The sequence below is a fragment of the Phasianus colchicus genome, chromosome 1, assembly GCF_987193195.1.
Source record: "Phasianus colchicus chromosome 1, bPhaCol1.hap1.1, whole genome shotgun sequence".
In the NCBI taxonomy this organism is placed as follows: Eukaryota; Metazoa; Chordata; class Aves; order Galliformes; family Phasianidae; genus Phasianus; species Phasianus colchicus.
The window spans coordinates 176,990,989-177,007,341 of record NC_143436.1 but is presented as its reverse complement, the minus strand read 5'-3'; the positions used below and the strand labels follow the sequence as shown (position 1 = coordinate 177,007,341).

Sequence of the window (16,353 nt, the reverse complement as noted above, 5' to 3'; positions counted from 1 at the left end):
ACAGAAATAGACACTACCTACAGGCACAAACAGAGCAATATTTTGTCCCTGGAAATCTAATATTGGGCAGATTAATCCAAAGCAGAGATGGGAGAATAAGACATATTTCTGATCTTCTGCACAAAGTACCTTCATCATTAATCTGTTGCTTAAGCAAGCATCACCTCACACAAGGAGAGAAAAATGGTGAAAAAGGTGGAATTAAAGGGTTTTCCCATTCTTTAGGGAGAAGGCTTGTGCTGGCCATGCTAGCTGCAAGGCTTCCTGTTCCCCTCCCGGAGTAGGAGACTCCGTATGTAATGTAATTATTCAGGTATTCCTGTCATTTTGTGACACTTAATTGTTACCAAATTTTTCACAGGGAGTCACTTCAGTCATCTTAGGCAAAACATTAAAAATCGTGTCCTCCAAACTGCTTCTTCAAAGAGAGTTTGAAGGATAAGGAAAGGGAGGGTGCAAAAAGAATTGTCATAGAACAATAATGAAGGCAATTTGAAAACAAGACTGGAAACAGCCTTGTAACAGAGCCAATAGCTGATGTTTAAATTGCTCCTTTTCTCCTTTGATCACCTATTCAAACACACTTCTCATTAGGATTTAATTGAGTCTACAGTTTAGCATTTTATTAAATACCTGCTTGAGGATATTAATTTTTACTGCTGACGACATGATCCGTGCTGCAGAGCTTGTTAACAGAAGGAAATATTTGACAGTGGAAGAGCCTCACTTCTACTCTCAAAGAAGAGCCAACTGCTTTACCAAGCCACACAGTGATGTCAATCCAGAATATGTATTAATATGCATAAACTCTTGCAAGAAATTAAAAGATTTAAAAAGTTCATATATACCTTTCACAGGGACTATACTAAAAAGACATAGCAATTTCATTTACCTTACACCTCATACCTACAAGGCAAAATAAATAATTACTTGGAATTTTTGTGACCAGTGCTTCAAAGAGAACATAAAAGAGAGGAAGTGCTGTCCTTACCTGTCCTCGAAATTGAGAATTTCAGGTTTTACCTATTCTAGCAAAAGGAGAGATTGCTAGTGCCACCTCTTGGTGAGACGGGCACAGAAAGCCATTCATTTGCATTATCTCAAAGTGAGATGTAACAGAAAATGCAGCATGTGCTCCCAAGAAGAGGTGTCCAGCACTTGCAGGTACTCTTAGTACGAAATCCAGTGATTTTCCTATTTCATTTTATCAGGTGTCTTGTGTTTTTGCAGTTAAGTACCTATATAAGTGCTTAAGCATGTATGTATGTATATGTTTGGCTGGATTGACACTAAAATTCAATTCTTTGGAAGTTTAAATAAGTTAAATCATATGAAAGCAATCACCTTCAAATGAGACAGAAAATATTGAGTTCTTAGCTTTCATTAGGTTCTTAAATATCTTCACTGTGCTATGTTCCAAATATATTGCATGTTTCAACCCTAAAATAGTAGCTTAATGCTACTGTGAGTGTTCGTTGTTAAGACTGTGCCAGATGTTGACATTCAGGAAGAGCTTTGGATAAATGAGCCAACATACAAACTTGTCATCATCAGACACAAAGTTCAAAAGAAAGCTTAAATATAAAAGAGGATTTGTTAATCAAGTGCCACATCAGCATTGAATAAGCCTGTATGATGCCACTTATATTTTACCCAGTTGAAATATCATATGGAGAATGCTGGGCAACTTTGTCTTGTTGAACTGAACCTGTGAGTCAGTGTATCGTAAGAAAGATGTGACCTTCATATAGAGAAGGTTTTAAAGAACATTTCTGTTATATTTCAAAAAAACCAAAAAAACAAAAAAACACCCACACAGTGGAATCACTCTATGATGACAAAAGCATGGAGAAAAGCAAGGAAGTTTCCTCCATGAGAAAGAATGTGCATTTAGCAAGACACTGCCTGCAAGGCTTACGTCATAAAAATTAAAAAGCAATTATCACTTCTGAACACTGCACGCATGAATAGCAGTGAACTGTAAATGAAAATAAGCAACAGCACGAAACAATGACTCTGCTCTCTATTCTGTAATAACGATGCAGAAAAAAAACTGCATTGTTTCTGCGTGTTTACTTAAAAATACATCGATTAAACGTATACGTAGTTTAGTAACTAAAAACAGTCACAGTGAGCTTTATTCTTACGGTAATCTTTAGGTAAAAATGGAAGGGAAGACAAACTAAATATAAGTAAAGAGGCTGTCTTACCTTGTTTTAGAATGGTTTTGTCTACAGGGATACCACATCCATGTTATTTTTGGCGGAGGAATACCATACACGGTGCATGTCAGCACTTGTTTGCTGCTCAGTAAATACAGATTTGGATCAGGGAATGATGACACAGCATTTTCATATATCTGGGGTTTCACTATAGGAAGTAAAAATTGGAAAGCAATTAAAAGCAGCTCATTTCCAATGATCATGACAATACTGCATTCCTGCAGGGTGAGTAATCAAAAAAGTCCCCAGGAAAAGAAAGAAAAACAGCAGGACAAAGTCGTATCAGATGAGCAATTACTAACACATTTAAGTAATCAGGAATTAGCACATGACTGTGGAAGATAGAAGCCCTTCTAATGGAAACCAGTGTCCATTTGCTGATTTCAATATGGGTCCTTCATCCCCACACCTCGGACTTGGATTTATGTACATGAAAAAGTCCACAGCAACCTAGACCGTGCAAGACAAACTGTTCAATGACAGCTTAGTGTTTATGTTGAGAAGTGTGGGAACAAGCTGCAGACTCACCATTTACTTTAAGAGTGACTGTAAGATTCTTGGATAAGTTCCACTGTCGTAAGCTCAATATTATAGTGTAGTTCCCAGCATCTTCCTCAGCAACATCCTTAATGATTAATGAATAATTTTTAACCATGTACCGGGCACACTTTTCAGCAGCAGGCAACCCATCTTTTAACCTGTTCAGAAGAAGTCCAGAAATAAAATAATTGAAAAATAGAGCTGCTTTAACAGCCTATGTTTCTTCATTTCCCATTTCTTGATATTTGGGCAAGGACTGAATTTACAAGCTAAGATTCTGTTTACCAAAACCTTACCAATCTAAGATTTGGTTTACCTTCCCTTACAGATTGCTGATACATATACAGCACTTCTACACGTTAAAATTGATAAGGATCCGATAGGGCTCTATAATATTTGAGAGTTTCTGAAAATTGGAATGATGCCTCTGAAGATCCTGTCTTTCCCTGCATGTGCTGCTCTGTCTAGAAGACAACCATTTTGACTACAAGTCAGTCACACAAATAAAGGTTGCATTACCCAGCACCAACCATTTCTTACGGCATCATTATACATCCCAGGACAAAGTATTACTGTAGCCTAAGCACAGCTGTGATTTTAGGAAGAGGAAGAGTAAGCAGATTAGATAAGCACTTAAGAATCAGATATCCTGCTATCATAGTGAATGTTTTTAAAGATAACAGAAAATCAACACAGAAAGAGAGAAGTGTTACTTCACATACAGATTCCTGAATAAGCAGACATTTTTTATTCAAAGTTTAAATTATGGCAAAAAGCACATTTTTGTAGGTTGTTGAATGAAGACTTATGTGATGTTAGTAGAAAAGTGCAACCACTTCATTGTGATCATGGGTTTAATTAGATTGATTCTTGTGTTCTAGTGTTTACAGACAGCTCTTTCAGTCAATAGAAAAGACCTAAAAAACGGGTCTCAGGACCATGGATTTAGACAATTTACTGTACACACATTTCACAGAACTACAGAATGAGGCTGAAAGAGATTGCCCATCCAACCCCTTGCTTAAGTCAAGGTCATCAGGTTGTCCAGGACCATGTCCAGTCAGATTTTAAACATCTCATGAGATGTAGAATCCACAGCCTCTCTGGACAACTTGTTCTAGTGTTTTACCAACTTCACAGTAATAAATAAATTAACATTCTTATGTTTAAGTAGATTTTTTTTCCCCAGAAGATTTAGATGTAAACGTGCAGTCAAAAAGCCCAACCATTAAAGAAACAGAGAACACCATATAAACGGCAAGTATCATCTTCGCTTTCATACATTAATTTTCCATGTGGAGCTGTAAATGCAGAGGGGATTGTAAAAATAAAACAAAATGTTTGGAACAAAAATAATTTCTGGCTGTGAATAACATGAACTCTCACTGTTCGTGGATGTATGGTTTGTTTTCTTAATCATTCTTGTCTTAGACTCTTTGTTAAAGTTCAATGAATTGAGCCAGAGCTATTGCTATTTAAAATTATTTAAACAACAACAACAACAAAAAAAACCCAGCACCTTGAGATCACAAGTAGATAACATTGTTTTATAGAAAGGTGGTTGAGTTAAGACAAAAAACTGTTTAAAAGATTCCTTAGCTCAGTATACTTGAGCCAAAGTGAAAGCTCTGGTCACTAAAGTAGACCTAAAACTGGCAGACTGCCATATAACAAAGCCTGCTTCCACTGCTCTTCTCATAGTCCGTGACTGTATGAATCAACTCAGTCACTTATTTAAATAAAATTCTCTTTTCTCATTCTGTCTAAAAGACAAAATCAGGTCTGCATGATGTAGGATGCACTCATTCAGTCAAGACTAGTAGATACAGCTCTAGACTGTCCACTGATTTCAGTAGGAGATGTATCTAATGTATTTGAGGTCCTAAACTTTAAACTTTCCAGGCATCCTATTTAGAACTTGCATAATGGAGATTTTTAATCTGTTAAATTAATAAAACTTTTAATTGTTAAAACTCAGGAATATCCTGAAAAGTCCAATCAAACTCTACAGTTATGCTGTCCCCATTTTGTTGCCATTGTAAGGGGTTTTATTAAAATACTTTATCAATGTATCATTTTTCATTTAAGAAGAGATCTAGTGTGTATATGTTGGAAGTAATTGTTATCCTACCATGTAACCTCTGGAGAGGGAAATGCCTTCACTTTCATTGGCAAGCGATAGGATTTTCTTCCTGCTACAGCCTCCAGCATAGTTTTTCTTCGACGTTTCAAATTAATGAATCTCTTATCTTAAAGAAATAAAAGAGCGCACTCATGTTAATGATTTTCACCCTGAAAAAAAAGAGTTGCTCTTCTAAAAAGAAGAGAAATCCAAATTAAAATGATCTTTATTATTTTTATTGTTCCCACATGGCAACAGCAAGAATAAAACCAGCCCTCCTAAAGAGAAGAATGCCACAAATACAAAAGAAATTGAGACACAATTCCCAAGCCATGATCTATATAGAAAAGATATACTCTTGTCAGATTCACATTGTGCTTCAGTAAAAAAAAAAAAAAAAAAAAAAGATATAAGAAAAATGTTTGTGGTATGCAGGAAGATGAACTAGATGAGCAGATGATCTCTCCTCCCCTGAAGGCTGAGAATCAGTGGATGTTCCAAAATAAAATATTTGTTTGGAGAGGAATTAAGTGATCTTCAGAAAAACAGCAAAGGAAAAGACAGAAATTTTCCCTAGCATTAGTAAACAGCTGTTTCATCCAACAAACATATCTTTATCACTTCACTGAAACAACCTCAACTTGCTGGAATTCATTCTTTTCCAGATGTATTGCCACCTATTTCTAACTCCAATGAATTGATGCGTTTCATCAGAGGTGAAAAAACACAACATTTATAGAACACACCGAATTTTTTTTCCAAAATGCAATTAAGCAAAATAAAATACATAAAATGTGAAAAAGAAATTGAGTGTCCTTTGACAGTACCTACAATGCAATATTTACTCACATTATGGATTGGATATGGATATTGCATGTGTATTAAGTAAGTGCAACATTTAGTCACACTTGCAGCATGCACTGAAAAGAACATGTTCAAGACAACTCAGTAGTTTAATTGCATAAGTCAGGTTATGCCTAAAGATACAACTCTGATTCAGCAAACCCTTATTCACATAGTTTTTTTTCCAATATGAGTATCCCATAGATGAGGCTGTTTACACAAATAAGAGTTTACAGGCTAGCTTCAACAGCTCCAACTTCTCTGACTTGTTTCAGTTTTGTGAATGGTTTAGCAGCTGTCTTCTCCATGCAGAGCTAGTGTATCTGTTTCTTCTTCATGTTGCATAGGGAGCAGTGAAGCAAGTACTGTAGAAGAGGAACTAGAACTGTCAGAACCGATTGAGAACAGGGTATCACAGGTCTTAGTAGGAACGGGTGATCAAATTAAACACTAATGCATCTACTGTCAGCAAGACAAAACAGTCGTGGAACAAAAGGCATGTATTTTCACTGGTCTCCCTTTTTTCTATCTATGGTGGCCAGGCTAGAAATTTCTTTCCACTTTTTATCAAGATAAAAAGCTACTGTGTGACTGAACTTGATAAGCAAGCATTCGCTATTTTACACATTCAAGGTATTCCTTACCATAAACTATGACTGTCGTGTTGACTAACTTGTTTGAGGGTCCACTCTTCACATGGCAGGCATACTGGCCTTTATCAATATCACGAACTTTGTCAATAACAAGAATACTGTAAAAAACATTGGCTTCTCTATTCTTCTGGTCAATGCGCTGTGTTACAGAACCTCTCTTCATGGCCTGTTAAAGTAAAAATTAACATTACAGAGATGAATCAAATTTTCATGAACATTATGATTTTCAATTGGCTGTTCTGCCACCAAGTTTTAAAACAACGTATATCCAGACCCTTTTGCACAAGATGAACCTGAAAAGGTTGTCTAAAATTTCCAAAGAATCAACAATAAAAATAGAAAGTAACTTTATCTGGCAATTCATTCTTACTTCCATTCAAGTTGTAGTAGCATCCAAATTCCTCCTTTCCAGATGAAGACCAACCCATCTGCACAGCCTGCCATAGTGACTTGCTCAGCTCCCCACCACTCTTCGCCCAGCATTGCCCATGATAAACTGTGAGCTGGCACAGGAAAGGCAGTACACAGCTTGGCAGACATATAGAAAACGAGGGCTTTAACACAAGAAGGGGAGAATTCTGGAAACACTATAGATGGAGAAGTGACAGAGAAGATTTGGCAAAGGAGTAACAGGGTGGAACTGAAGATAATGCGAGGCTGAGGAGTTATTTCCTGCAACTCCCCCCCAGCCTTTGGCCTCAAAGTTTATTTAACCCAGGACATTGTTGTGGTCTTATAAACACCGAACACCCTTCAGTTACCGCCCAAATAAAACCCAAGCAGAGTTTCACAAGTGTGGTGCTATGCTAAGGCTTGGTAAGGCAACAGTGAACAAATCCAGTATATTTGGAGCATTTCTTGTTGCTAAGTTTTTTACTTCTGTGGGGAGAAAATGCCAAGGAAAATGCCTACAACATGCAAGAAATTATTGCATTAATCTTCCCTGTATAATGTATTCATAATTTTAGCTTGTATTTAGGCACAATGAGTGACATAATAAATGATCTTCACTTGAATCATCAGCATAAATCAAACTGACATGAAAGGAATGGGAGTTGTAAACCTTAAACTAATGTCAAATTTCTTATCAGCTTTACACAAACTCCTGGCAGTTATTCTATAAGTGACAAATATTTATGAGGATGCTCCCAACGTGATGGGAAGAGAAGTACATTCAAGATCATTCCTGTAGTTGTCAAAACAAGTGGATTGTTCATGTGACACTTAACAAATGAGATTTTGGCTAGCTAAATCAAAATATCTTTTCTAAACATGCCTGAGTCGGGTGCCTGACTGTCTGCCAGTCTTTAAAATGAATGTGTTAAGAAAGACAGCCTCAATGAAAACTTTCAGTCACAAGAGAGAGCCCCTGCCTGGGACTGAGTGATAAATTTCTATCATTTCCTCAAGTCGAAAAGAAGCTTCCAGGGATGAAAGAATTCTAGTACTCACCCGTGATTATGCAATATAGTAGAGTACATTGTGTAAACATGTTTACTTATTCAATTAACCACCAGAAAGAAAAGAGGGGAAAAAAAATCTTAAAAGCCATGTGAGCAAGGGTCACAGGGATGGAATGCGAAACATGGCAAGCATTTTGAGGCAGCATTCTTCCTAGGATGCAAGATGCAGCGTGATCTATGGGAACACCCCATTACTCCCTTTCAGCCCCAGCACTCACCTCCCCAGGATAAGTCCACGTCATTTGCACGCGGGTGTTCCAGGCTGCCTTGACTGTGCAGTTGATTGCCAGGCTGTCTCCCTTCAGCAGCTTGACAAGGCGTGGGGTGCTCAACTTAATGTCAAAAATTGTGTTGGCTGCACATCATGAAGAGAAGGAGAATTCAGAAACATCCCCAGGGCAGAATGCCTTCCAAAAGCAGGAGAGCTGGGAAAGCCACTTACTCTCTCGGTGCGTTAGGTACTTCGTGCTATACTTGTGCCCACCGATGGTCGTCTCACAGCTCAGGAGCCCTATGAACCTGTAGGTTGCCTCAGGTATTCTGAAGCCTCTCATGTTGTCCCAGATTATCGTTTTGCCATCAGGAATTAGGGTTTCTCTGGGAATCTAAAAGAGGCAAGCACACATCATAAAAACAACTTATCCTCATGCCACGCTCTAATCAAAACAACCTCCAAAAAAAGGAGTGGGAAGAAAAAATTTAAAAAAATGTCAATCAAAGTAGAAAGGACAACATTTAATTATGCAGATTTTTCAAGTCACATTTTCATCACAAAGTAGAGGAAAAAAATCTGAGTGAAGAAAGTGAATGTTTTATTTGTTTCCAAGATTTCATTATTTATAGCAGGATGTAATTTATGACACAATAGATTGACACTATCATTAGCCTCAGTGCTTGGGCTGCTATTCTGTTGGCTTCCAGTTGGCAGCAAAAACTGCTCATCCTGGAGAACCTTTGCAATTATGTGTCCTGGTGTTACCACAGAGACACATTTTTCAATGGCAGTGACAAATGGACTTGATTTGCTGTCATTTTGTGGCTTTAACAAATTCCTGGCAGGATTCAATCTGATCTGTCTCAGGTTTATGTGTCTAAAGGACACATAAGGCTGTTAAAAAAAAAGAAAGGCATTAAAAAAAACCCAACTTGTTCCAGTTCCAACTGACACACCACAGAGCACACATCTCTCTAAGTCATTACATACAACATGAGCTCAAATTTCAAAGCCACAAAGCCTTCTCAGGTATGAAAACCACAGTTCATACTCAGTGAGGAAAGTCATACTGAGTAGTGATTTTGAAACACTAAATATTTCCAGAGGAAAAATGTTCAGCACAAAAAATTGGCACTTCTAAGTAAGTCCCTCAGAAATTAAGGACCCAGCAAGTAATGAATGCAAAGCCATCAGATGTTTTATAAACTTATGACCTGAAGTCTAATGCAGACTAAAATATGCCTGTGTGGGATCGAGTGTTGACTTTGTCAGCAAAACAATATTTCTTCAGCATTCTTTGATTTTCAAGCCCCATTTTAATAAGAAATAAAAAAATTTTGCAAAGTCAAAGGATGACATGGACATCGAGGCTCAGGCAACACCTCTTATTTTCATATCAATCTTGTTTGCTGTTACACAGTCTTACTGATGGAATAAATGCCACTACTTGGGTAACACAGGGATCATACATCAGTACAGAGTCTGGTTACAAATCTGCTTTCATAAAGCTTGCTTTTATGGTGAAATTAACTTTATTTTTTATTTATTTACTTATTTATTTAAAGACAGTGTATAGAACCATAGAATTGCTCAGGTTGGAAAAGACCTTAAAGATCATCAGATCCAACCACAACCTAAACATACTACCCTAATTCTAACAACCCTCTGCTAAATCATGCCCCTGAGCACCACATCCCAACAGATTTTAAACACATAAATCACCTTCACCTGTTTTTTATTAAAATCAAAACACAGTAAATTAAAGAAATAATCAGATTATCACAACTCATAGCAGAGTTTTAATGAAATAGTGTCCTAAGCAAAGAGCTTATCTATTCACTTCCATCCCTGGGTCAGCTTGCAGACCAACAATCTCTCTCTGTGATCCCAGTCTCATGGCACCTCTCTCTTCACCTTCTTCCCCTTAATTTGAGCAGAGGACTTGTGTGCTGGCCAGCCCTCTCTTCCTCCAGCCACAGCCAGCATGGGCGGCTGCCAGCTACCTGGTGCCATCCTGCATGGCACAGCATCCCCCAAACATGGCACCTTCTGTGCTGCCTACACAGTGTGCACCGCAAACTGACCTTGGGCTCACCTCAACTTGTCTCAAGACATTTCCTCCAACAGAAACACACGATGAATCAAAGGAACAATAATTACAGGGAGCATAAAAGTGCTGAGGTAGAATTCTTTATCTTTACAACAGCTGATAAGATACTATAATAAGCACGCAAATCACAGGGGAAGTGTATGTTACACACACATAACTAAAGCCATTACATTATAGCCTGCTGGCTACCATTCAACCATATCTTGGACTCTAAGAACTCTTTTGCCATTCCTGTCTCAAAAGCAAATATCCAAGCTTTGGTTTAACTAGCTCATAATCATGACTTCAAGAGCTTCAGCTAGATTTATGCTTCTCTGCTTCAGCGGAAGACAGTGTGAGCATATTCTTCTATATGTTTTCATATGTTTCCATATACATCAAGAGGATAGAGTCAAGACAGAGCCTCAGAATCTCTCCAGATTGATGTTTCTTGGCAAATGCATTAACTCTATATTAATTAGTTACTTGATACCTGTCTTTCCTACCTGGCTACCTTCTGCCACCCCCCTGGTTCAAGTGACCTGTTTCCCACTCTCATAGAAACATGCAAGGCTTGATTCTACCCTAAGCAGAAACACCAGCATCCAGGCAACCAGCCAGAGTTATGGCATTGTGATTACATGGTGTTGTGATAGCATGGGACAAAGGATGCTAGGACCACAGAGTAACTGAGGTTGGAAGGGACTCTGGGGACCACCTGGTTCACACACTGCCAAAGCAGGGTCCAGCAGCTCAGGGCCATGCCACAGAGCTTGGCCAATCATTCACCACCATCCAGGAGGTCTGTGGAGCAACACTGTGCTGGAACAGCACGATCTCTACTAAAGCAGAAGAGGAAAAAGCCAGCTGAAATAACAGGTTACAAATGGAAACAGATAGACAGAGGCATTTGTTGTGATGGCTGCAGTAAACATGGAATTTACTGTCTACATACTGAACTGTATATGCCACAGCACTGTGGATCCCAAAATTGGCCTTTTGCCTTTTTTATTTCAAACTAGACTTCAATGAATTTTGTCACAGGCTGTGCCTCCTTCTTTGCTCGATACTAGCCAGTTGACATTTTTTGTGTGTACAAAGTGGCATTAACACAGTACTACCACAAGGTTTTGCGTATGTACATATGAGCAAGAGTACAAAGTCATTGTATGGTTCCCCATGTCTGCAAAGGCAGATTTTCATGGAAAAAAACCATCTGAAAGTAAAGCAAAACATGTACATTTGGGTGTTGAATGTTTGTCCTTTCTTTCATGTTCCCCCTTACATCACTTTGGGAAGGATGATGTGGCATTATTAAGAATCAGACTGTCCAGATGTGTGGCTCTCAACATCTTTGGGTAATTACTTTTCTCTCTTCTTGTTCTTTTTATTTTACACCAAAACATATTTAGTTCTGTTCCTGCTAATGGTGTTGTTGACTTTATGACAGAGAATCTAAAAGTGGAGTAAACAGATGATCAAACCATCACACCAAAGGGGATGCTTTGTCCATTTAGCAAGACAAGTTCAAATGAATAAACAAGAGAAGTGCATACCTTAGTTGCAAAAAGTTTTATCTTATTTTAGGAATTTTGAATGAGGCTGTTAGAATTATACCAATAGGAACAATTGTTTCAGAGGCTGTGGATATTGCTATTAAGCCTAAGGTCAAAACCATCAATTGATTTCACCGTTTCATCATACAGTGAGGTAGAGAAAGGGCTACCAGGTACTGCAGATATAGATTTTAATAGGACCTGAACGCTCGTTTTGAAATAGGAATGAAAATCTCCATCCCTATTTCCTTCTCCTTTTTTAAGACTACTATGTTGCATATGATTCTCGTGCTATACAATACAATTTGTACAAGTGTTCAGCCTGGAAGTTAGAATAATGCAATATCTCAAAAATGATGATCAATGTAACGGTGCAGTTTTAGTAATAAAATCATTTGTAGTGTTGAAAATGGATAATACACCTTTCCCACATTGTCCACTACAACTATAAAGTAGTACTGCATAGGAACAAGGTGCTGGAGGCAGTGTTCATGCAACTTTACTCATGAGTCCTTTCAAAAGAGAGAGATTACAAAAAATATTCCATATTTTGACTCCCTGGCAATATAAAATGAAACTAATGCTGGGATTTTCTTTCCAACTCCAGAGGATTGCATTATGGGGACAATGGCTTCTTCCTCTAATGCTAAATGGAAAAAATAGATTGGCTTTTGCCAGCTCTCCAGAAGCAATATACTAGCAGATGGGAAATGCATTCAGCACATCACTTAATTGTAATGTGAGGAAAAAATTGCTGGAGTCTTCACACATGAATGTCACAGATGATAAATAAAGTAAGATGTGATGTAATGCATTGTAATTTACATAGTTCAGGAAATGCTGGGAACACATTTCTTTTTCCTGGAATGCAAAACATGTAAGCAACCGATCTTTTCTTTCAATACTTGGCTCCACCTCCTATTTCTTCTTCCCAGAGTATTACATCTGGTTTTGATGTTGGAAAGATGCATCATCACCACACAACCCTGATCTAAGGGCAAGCTGATATAAGAGAGTAGATGTGCCTCAACCTCCTCCAAATAAGGAGAACGATTTGCTTTTTACATTGTTGCATAAGATGAGAACTCTGGGGGGAATTTCCTCAGCTACCAACTCAATGTGCTGAAGTTTCAAATGCAGCACCACACTGCCCAGATAAGTCCTCACTTTACATCATGCATCCTACAGAAACCAAGGCCTGTTTACTTGTGATTCTACAGCCACAGAGTCGTCTGCATCATCCATCTCTGGTACAGCTCTTCCTAGTGTGCTTTCATGTGTGTGCGTACACGTGCGCAGTCACATTACTTGGGAGTTACTTCTCCATGCATTTAGGTTGCTTTCAGCAATCACATGCTATTCTATTATGAAATAAATAAACTGCTACCTCATAAAAGTGCTGAACACTTGGTTCCACTATGTATCTACGGATAGAACGCCATATACATATATATGTATAAATATTTTTTTAGAAACATCACTGGCACCTCCACATGATTTTTAAGCCAAACAAAAGAGCTCTAGAAAAGAAGCACCATTCTCTGTGCCAGCACTTTACTATGTGCATGCAGTCACTTAACTCCCCATGTAGTTCTTAAGCTACTTAGGAAAGAAATGCCTTCTCTAAAACAAGAAAAATGCTCAGATTTTCTGTAACTGTACCGACCACCTCAAACCCTGCACAAATTTCCCTACAAAAAGAAGTTGTGTGCTGTTTGATAAGTGCATTTGGTCAGAAAAGAAGCAAAGTTGAAGGGGAAAGGAAAAGTTTGAAGAAATGCCCTATGCAGACCCAGCACATCTCCAGGCTGTTCCAGATGACAGGAGAAGAGGAAAGAGGAGGTAGGACAGGGGAAGAGGAGGGAAGAAATTTCTTCTTCTAACAAGAAATTCCCTCCAGGGCTTGAGAAACCTTTGTGTTCAGAAATTAAACTTCTTAGTAACAATGGACCTTCAATAAAAATGTACAAAACTCTCATCCAATGTAAGAGATCTGACAAAGCAGTTTTTAAAAATACGAGACCAATCTGCCTGAGTTGAAATACTTCTAAACATGCTGACACCCAGAAATCTATTTAAAAAACACTAAATAGTTGAAATAGTTCAAAATCTCCACAATAGTTCTAAACAACAACAAAATGCAGCATCCACGTCAGCAAGAACACTGTCAGAGTATGCTTGGATGGCAGTACCTTTTTTAACGTGACAGCAATGTTTGGTGCTGTGACTCTGCAAGGAATGATCATTTCTTTTCCCACCGTCATGTGTATTATTTTAGGTATATCACTGTGCATCTCTACAAATGGATTGCTTGTATCTGTGGGAAAAGAAGAAGAAGAAAAGGTTAATATATGAAATCTTCAAAGAGTCTATGGAAATTGTAACAGCCTGGAAAGATCCGATCAATCCTATTTATAATGTAAAGTCCTCAAATTATTCTTCTGCTTACTTTAATCTAAACAACTTCAGTAAAATATTACTGAATGTTTGAAAATACGTTTATCTCTAAATGTCAACACCAGTACTTCGGTATCTCCTTTAAAATGCAGGAGAGTTTGCATATATTTTTTTCTCATTATAGCATTGTATCTACTGCCGGAAGATGTCTTTCTTTCTTCAAGGTGTTTCTGGAGAAGTAGTTATGAGATATAAGCCGAAATTCACTTATCAGGAAACATTACGCAAGAGATGTTCATGCTCTTAACAAAGAAAATCAATGGCAGAAAATAAAATCACCAAAAAAAACAACACACTGACTTTGCTATGAAGACACTATTATTCATCCATATTTCCAGCCACACTCTCAGAATATGGGCTAGCAAGAGTTAACTATTCTTCTCTTTCCCACTATCACAATACCTATATATCTCTTTTGTGATAAGGAAAATGCCAGGAAAGCATTTATTTCATTCAGCTCAATAACGAAAGCTTGGCAGAATAGTTTACCGTCCCTCAAACAATCTCTTTAACAAAGGGCATTGTCATAAATTGCTTGCACTGGGAACAAGGAGCACTGCTGCTGCTATTGTTTGAGCCAGTTAACAAAGAGGGGCTCAAGCCACCAGCTCTGGCTCCAAATCTTCTTTGCAGGTGTTGAAACGTGAAGGTTTGGTTGGACTCAAAGTGCAAAGAGACTACCTCCAAATGCATGTAAGTTTTGGCTTTTAATTCTTGAAAAAGTGGAACACTTCGATCTTAGTTCCACGCTTATCTATGACTCCAATGTTTTTTCAGGCAAATCCCATTATTTTCACTCAGTCAAAAGCCATACAAATAACAATGGAAATCCTTCTTGGAAAAGAAATGAGTATAGCCAGCAAGAATTGACCCTTTACAAAACCTTAAACAGTAATGCTACCAGAATTCTGCATATTTACCTGTGTTCACTCAAATAGTTCTTTAAAAGCATCGCCTTTTCTCCTTCCTAAGTACGATCTGCACTTTCCACTGTCATAATACTGTTCTGCCCTTAGGATCTTCTTTCTTATGATACGCAAAAATACTTTTGTTTGAAACATATAATAGGAAGAGAAGCAAATTCTACCCTAATATACATGAGGGAGAATCCTAAGATCGAGTAACTTAAGTGTACCCAGGGTACTGAAAAAGTTTTCCCAAAGAGGTTTTGTGAATTTGTAACATATACCTTATGAAATGAGACTATCACAATGCTTTATTTAACAATAGGTGTCAAACATTCGCCGAGATCGCAAAAGGAACTTATGAGTAATAGAGGATGCATATGTAATAAAAAGTACTCTAAGGATGTGTTAGGCTAATTTCCTTTGCAATACGATTCAAGGAAAGACCAAGATTGAACCTGTTTGTAGCATGGTAAAAAGAACTTTTTTTGTTTTTTTCATGGGTCACAGCCATGGAAGAGGTCACCTGTCCCTTAACATCAACAGAAAAATAAATTTACTGCTCCCCAAAGACTTGTTCATCTTTGTCGTAAAATTAAGAGCTCCAGCCCCAAACCAGCAAGCTCTGCAAAGTACTTTCCTGTATGATAATCTCCAGATCATTCCAAGAGTGAGGAAGAGCTGCTCTGGAGATTAGCGGTGCTGTCTGCAGACATAGTGTCACCACTGACTGATGCCAACAGCGAGGCCATGGGGGCTGTGCAGTTTAGACCTCGCTGGATTCCTGTCCATCCAAAGTCAGGGACAGGAAATGAATACAAAATACCATGTTTAGGCTTTTTTTTTTTTTCTTTTTCCAGTAGCAATGCACATTCACATCTGAAGAAGTCAATGAAGTGCTCTATAAAAGTCAACAAAATGCCCTGGCTCCTCTAGGTAAGCTTCAAAGCTTGGTGACAGCCTTCCCCAGTAAGTTCCTGCAGTGGCATGCCAAGGCACAGGGACAGAAGGAGCCGACACCATGCCCTATGATTCGCGTGCAGAGCTCCTATTGACATCACTGGGACTTCCGCCATGGGCCGGAGGGCAATTGATGGCCCCAAGTGCTCCAAATGCCTTCCTGCTTTTGATTAAAAGGAATACACATCATGTTTCCTAGCACAGTTTTGTTTTCATAATGAGTGTGGAGGCTTTTCCTGATTCCCTTTGATTTTATTCTCTTTCCGTCTTAATGGCCATTAGGGGATACTCAGTACTTTAAGACCAGGATCTGCTGCAGGGTCTCCCAG

General features: G+C 38.3%; 1 protein-coding gene across 2 annotated transcripts in view; it reads right to left on the bottom strand.

Annotated features, from left to right (window-relative positions):
- FLT1 (fms related receptor tyrosine kinase 1) overlaps positions 1–16,353 on the bottom strand; it is a 101,646-nt gene that overhangs the window by 62,841 nt on the left and 22,452 nt on the right. For both annotated transcript variants that reach the window (XM_031615594.2, XM_090133659.1), the window contains exons 4-10: positions 13,895–14,019; positions 8,286–8,448; positions 8,062–8,198; positions 6,372–6,546; positions 4,894–5,011; positions 2,751–2,920; positions 2,211–2,370 (exon numbers count right to left, since the gene is read on the bottom strand). In XM_031615594.2, coding sequence (XP_031471454.1) covers positions 2,211–2,370; positions 2,751–2,920; positions 4,894–5,011; positions 6,372–6,546; positions 8,062–8,198; positions 8,286–8,448; positions 13,895–14,019 — 1,048 coding nt within the window. The remainder of the gene's footprint in view (positions 1–2,210; positions 2,371–2,750; positions 2,921–4,893; positions 5,012–6,371; positions 6,547–8,061; positions 8,199–8,285; positions 8,449–13,894; positions 14,020–16,353) is intronic.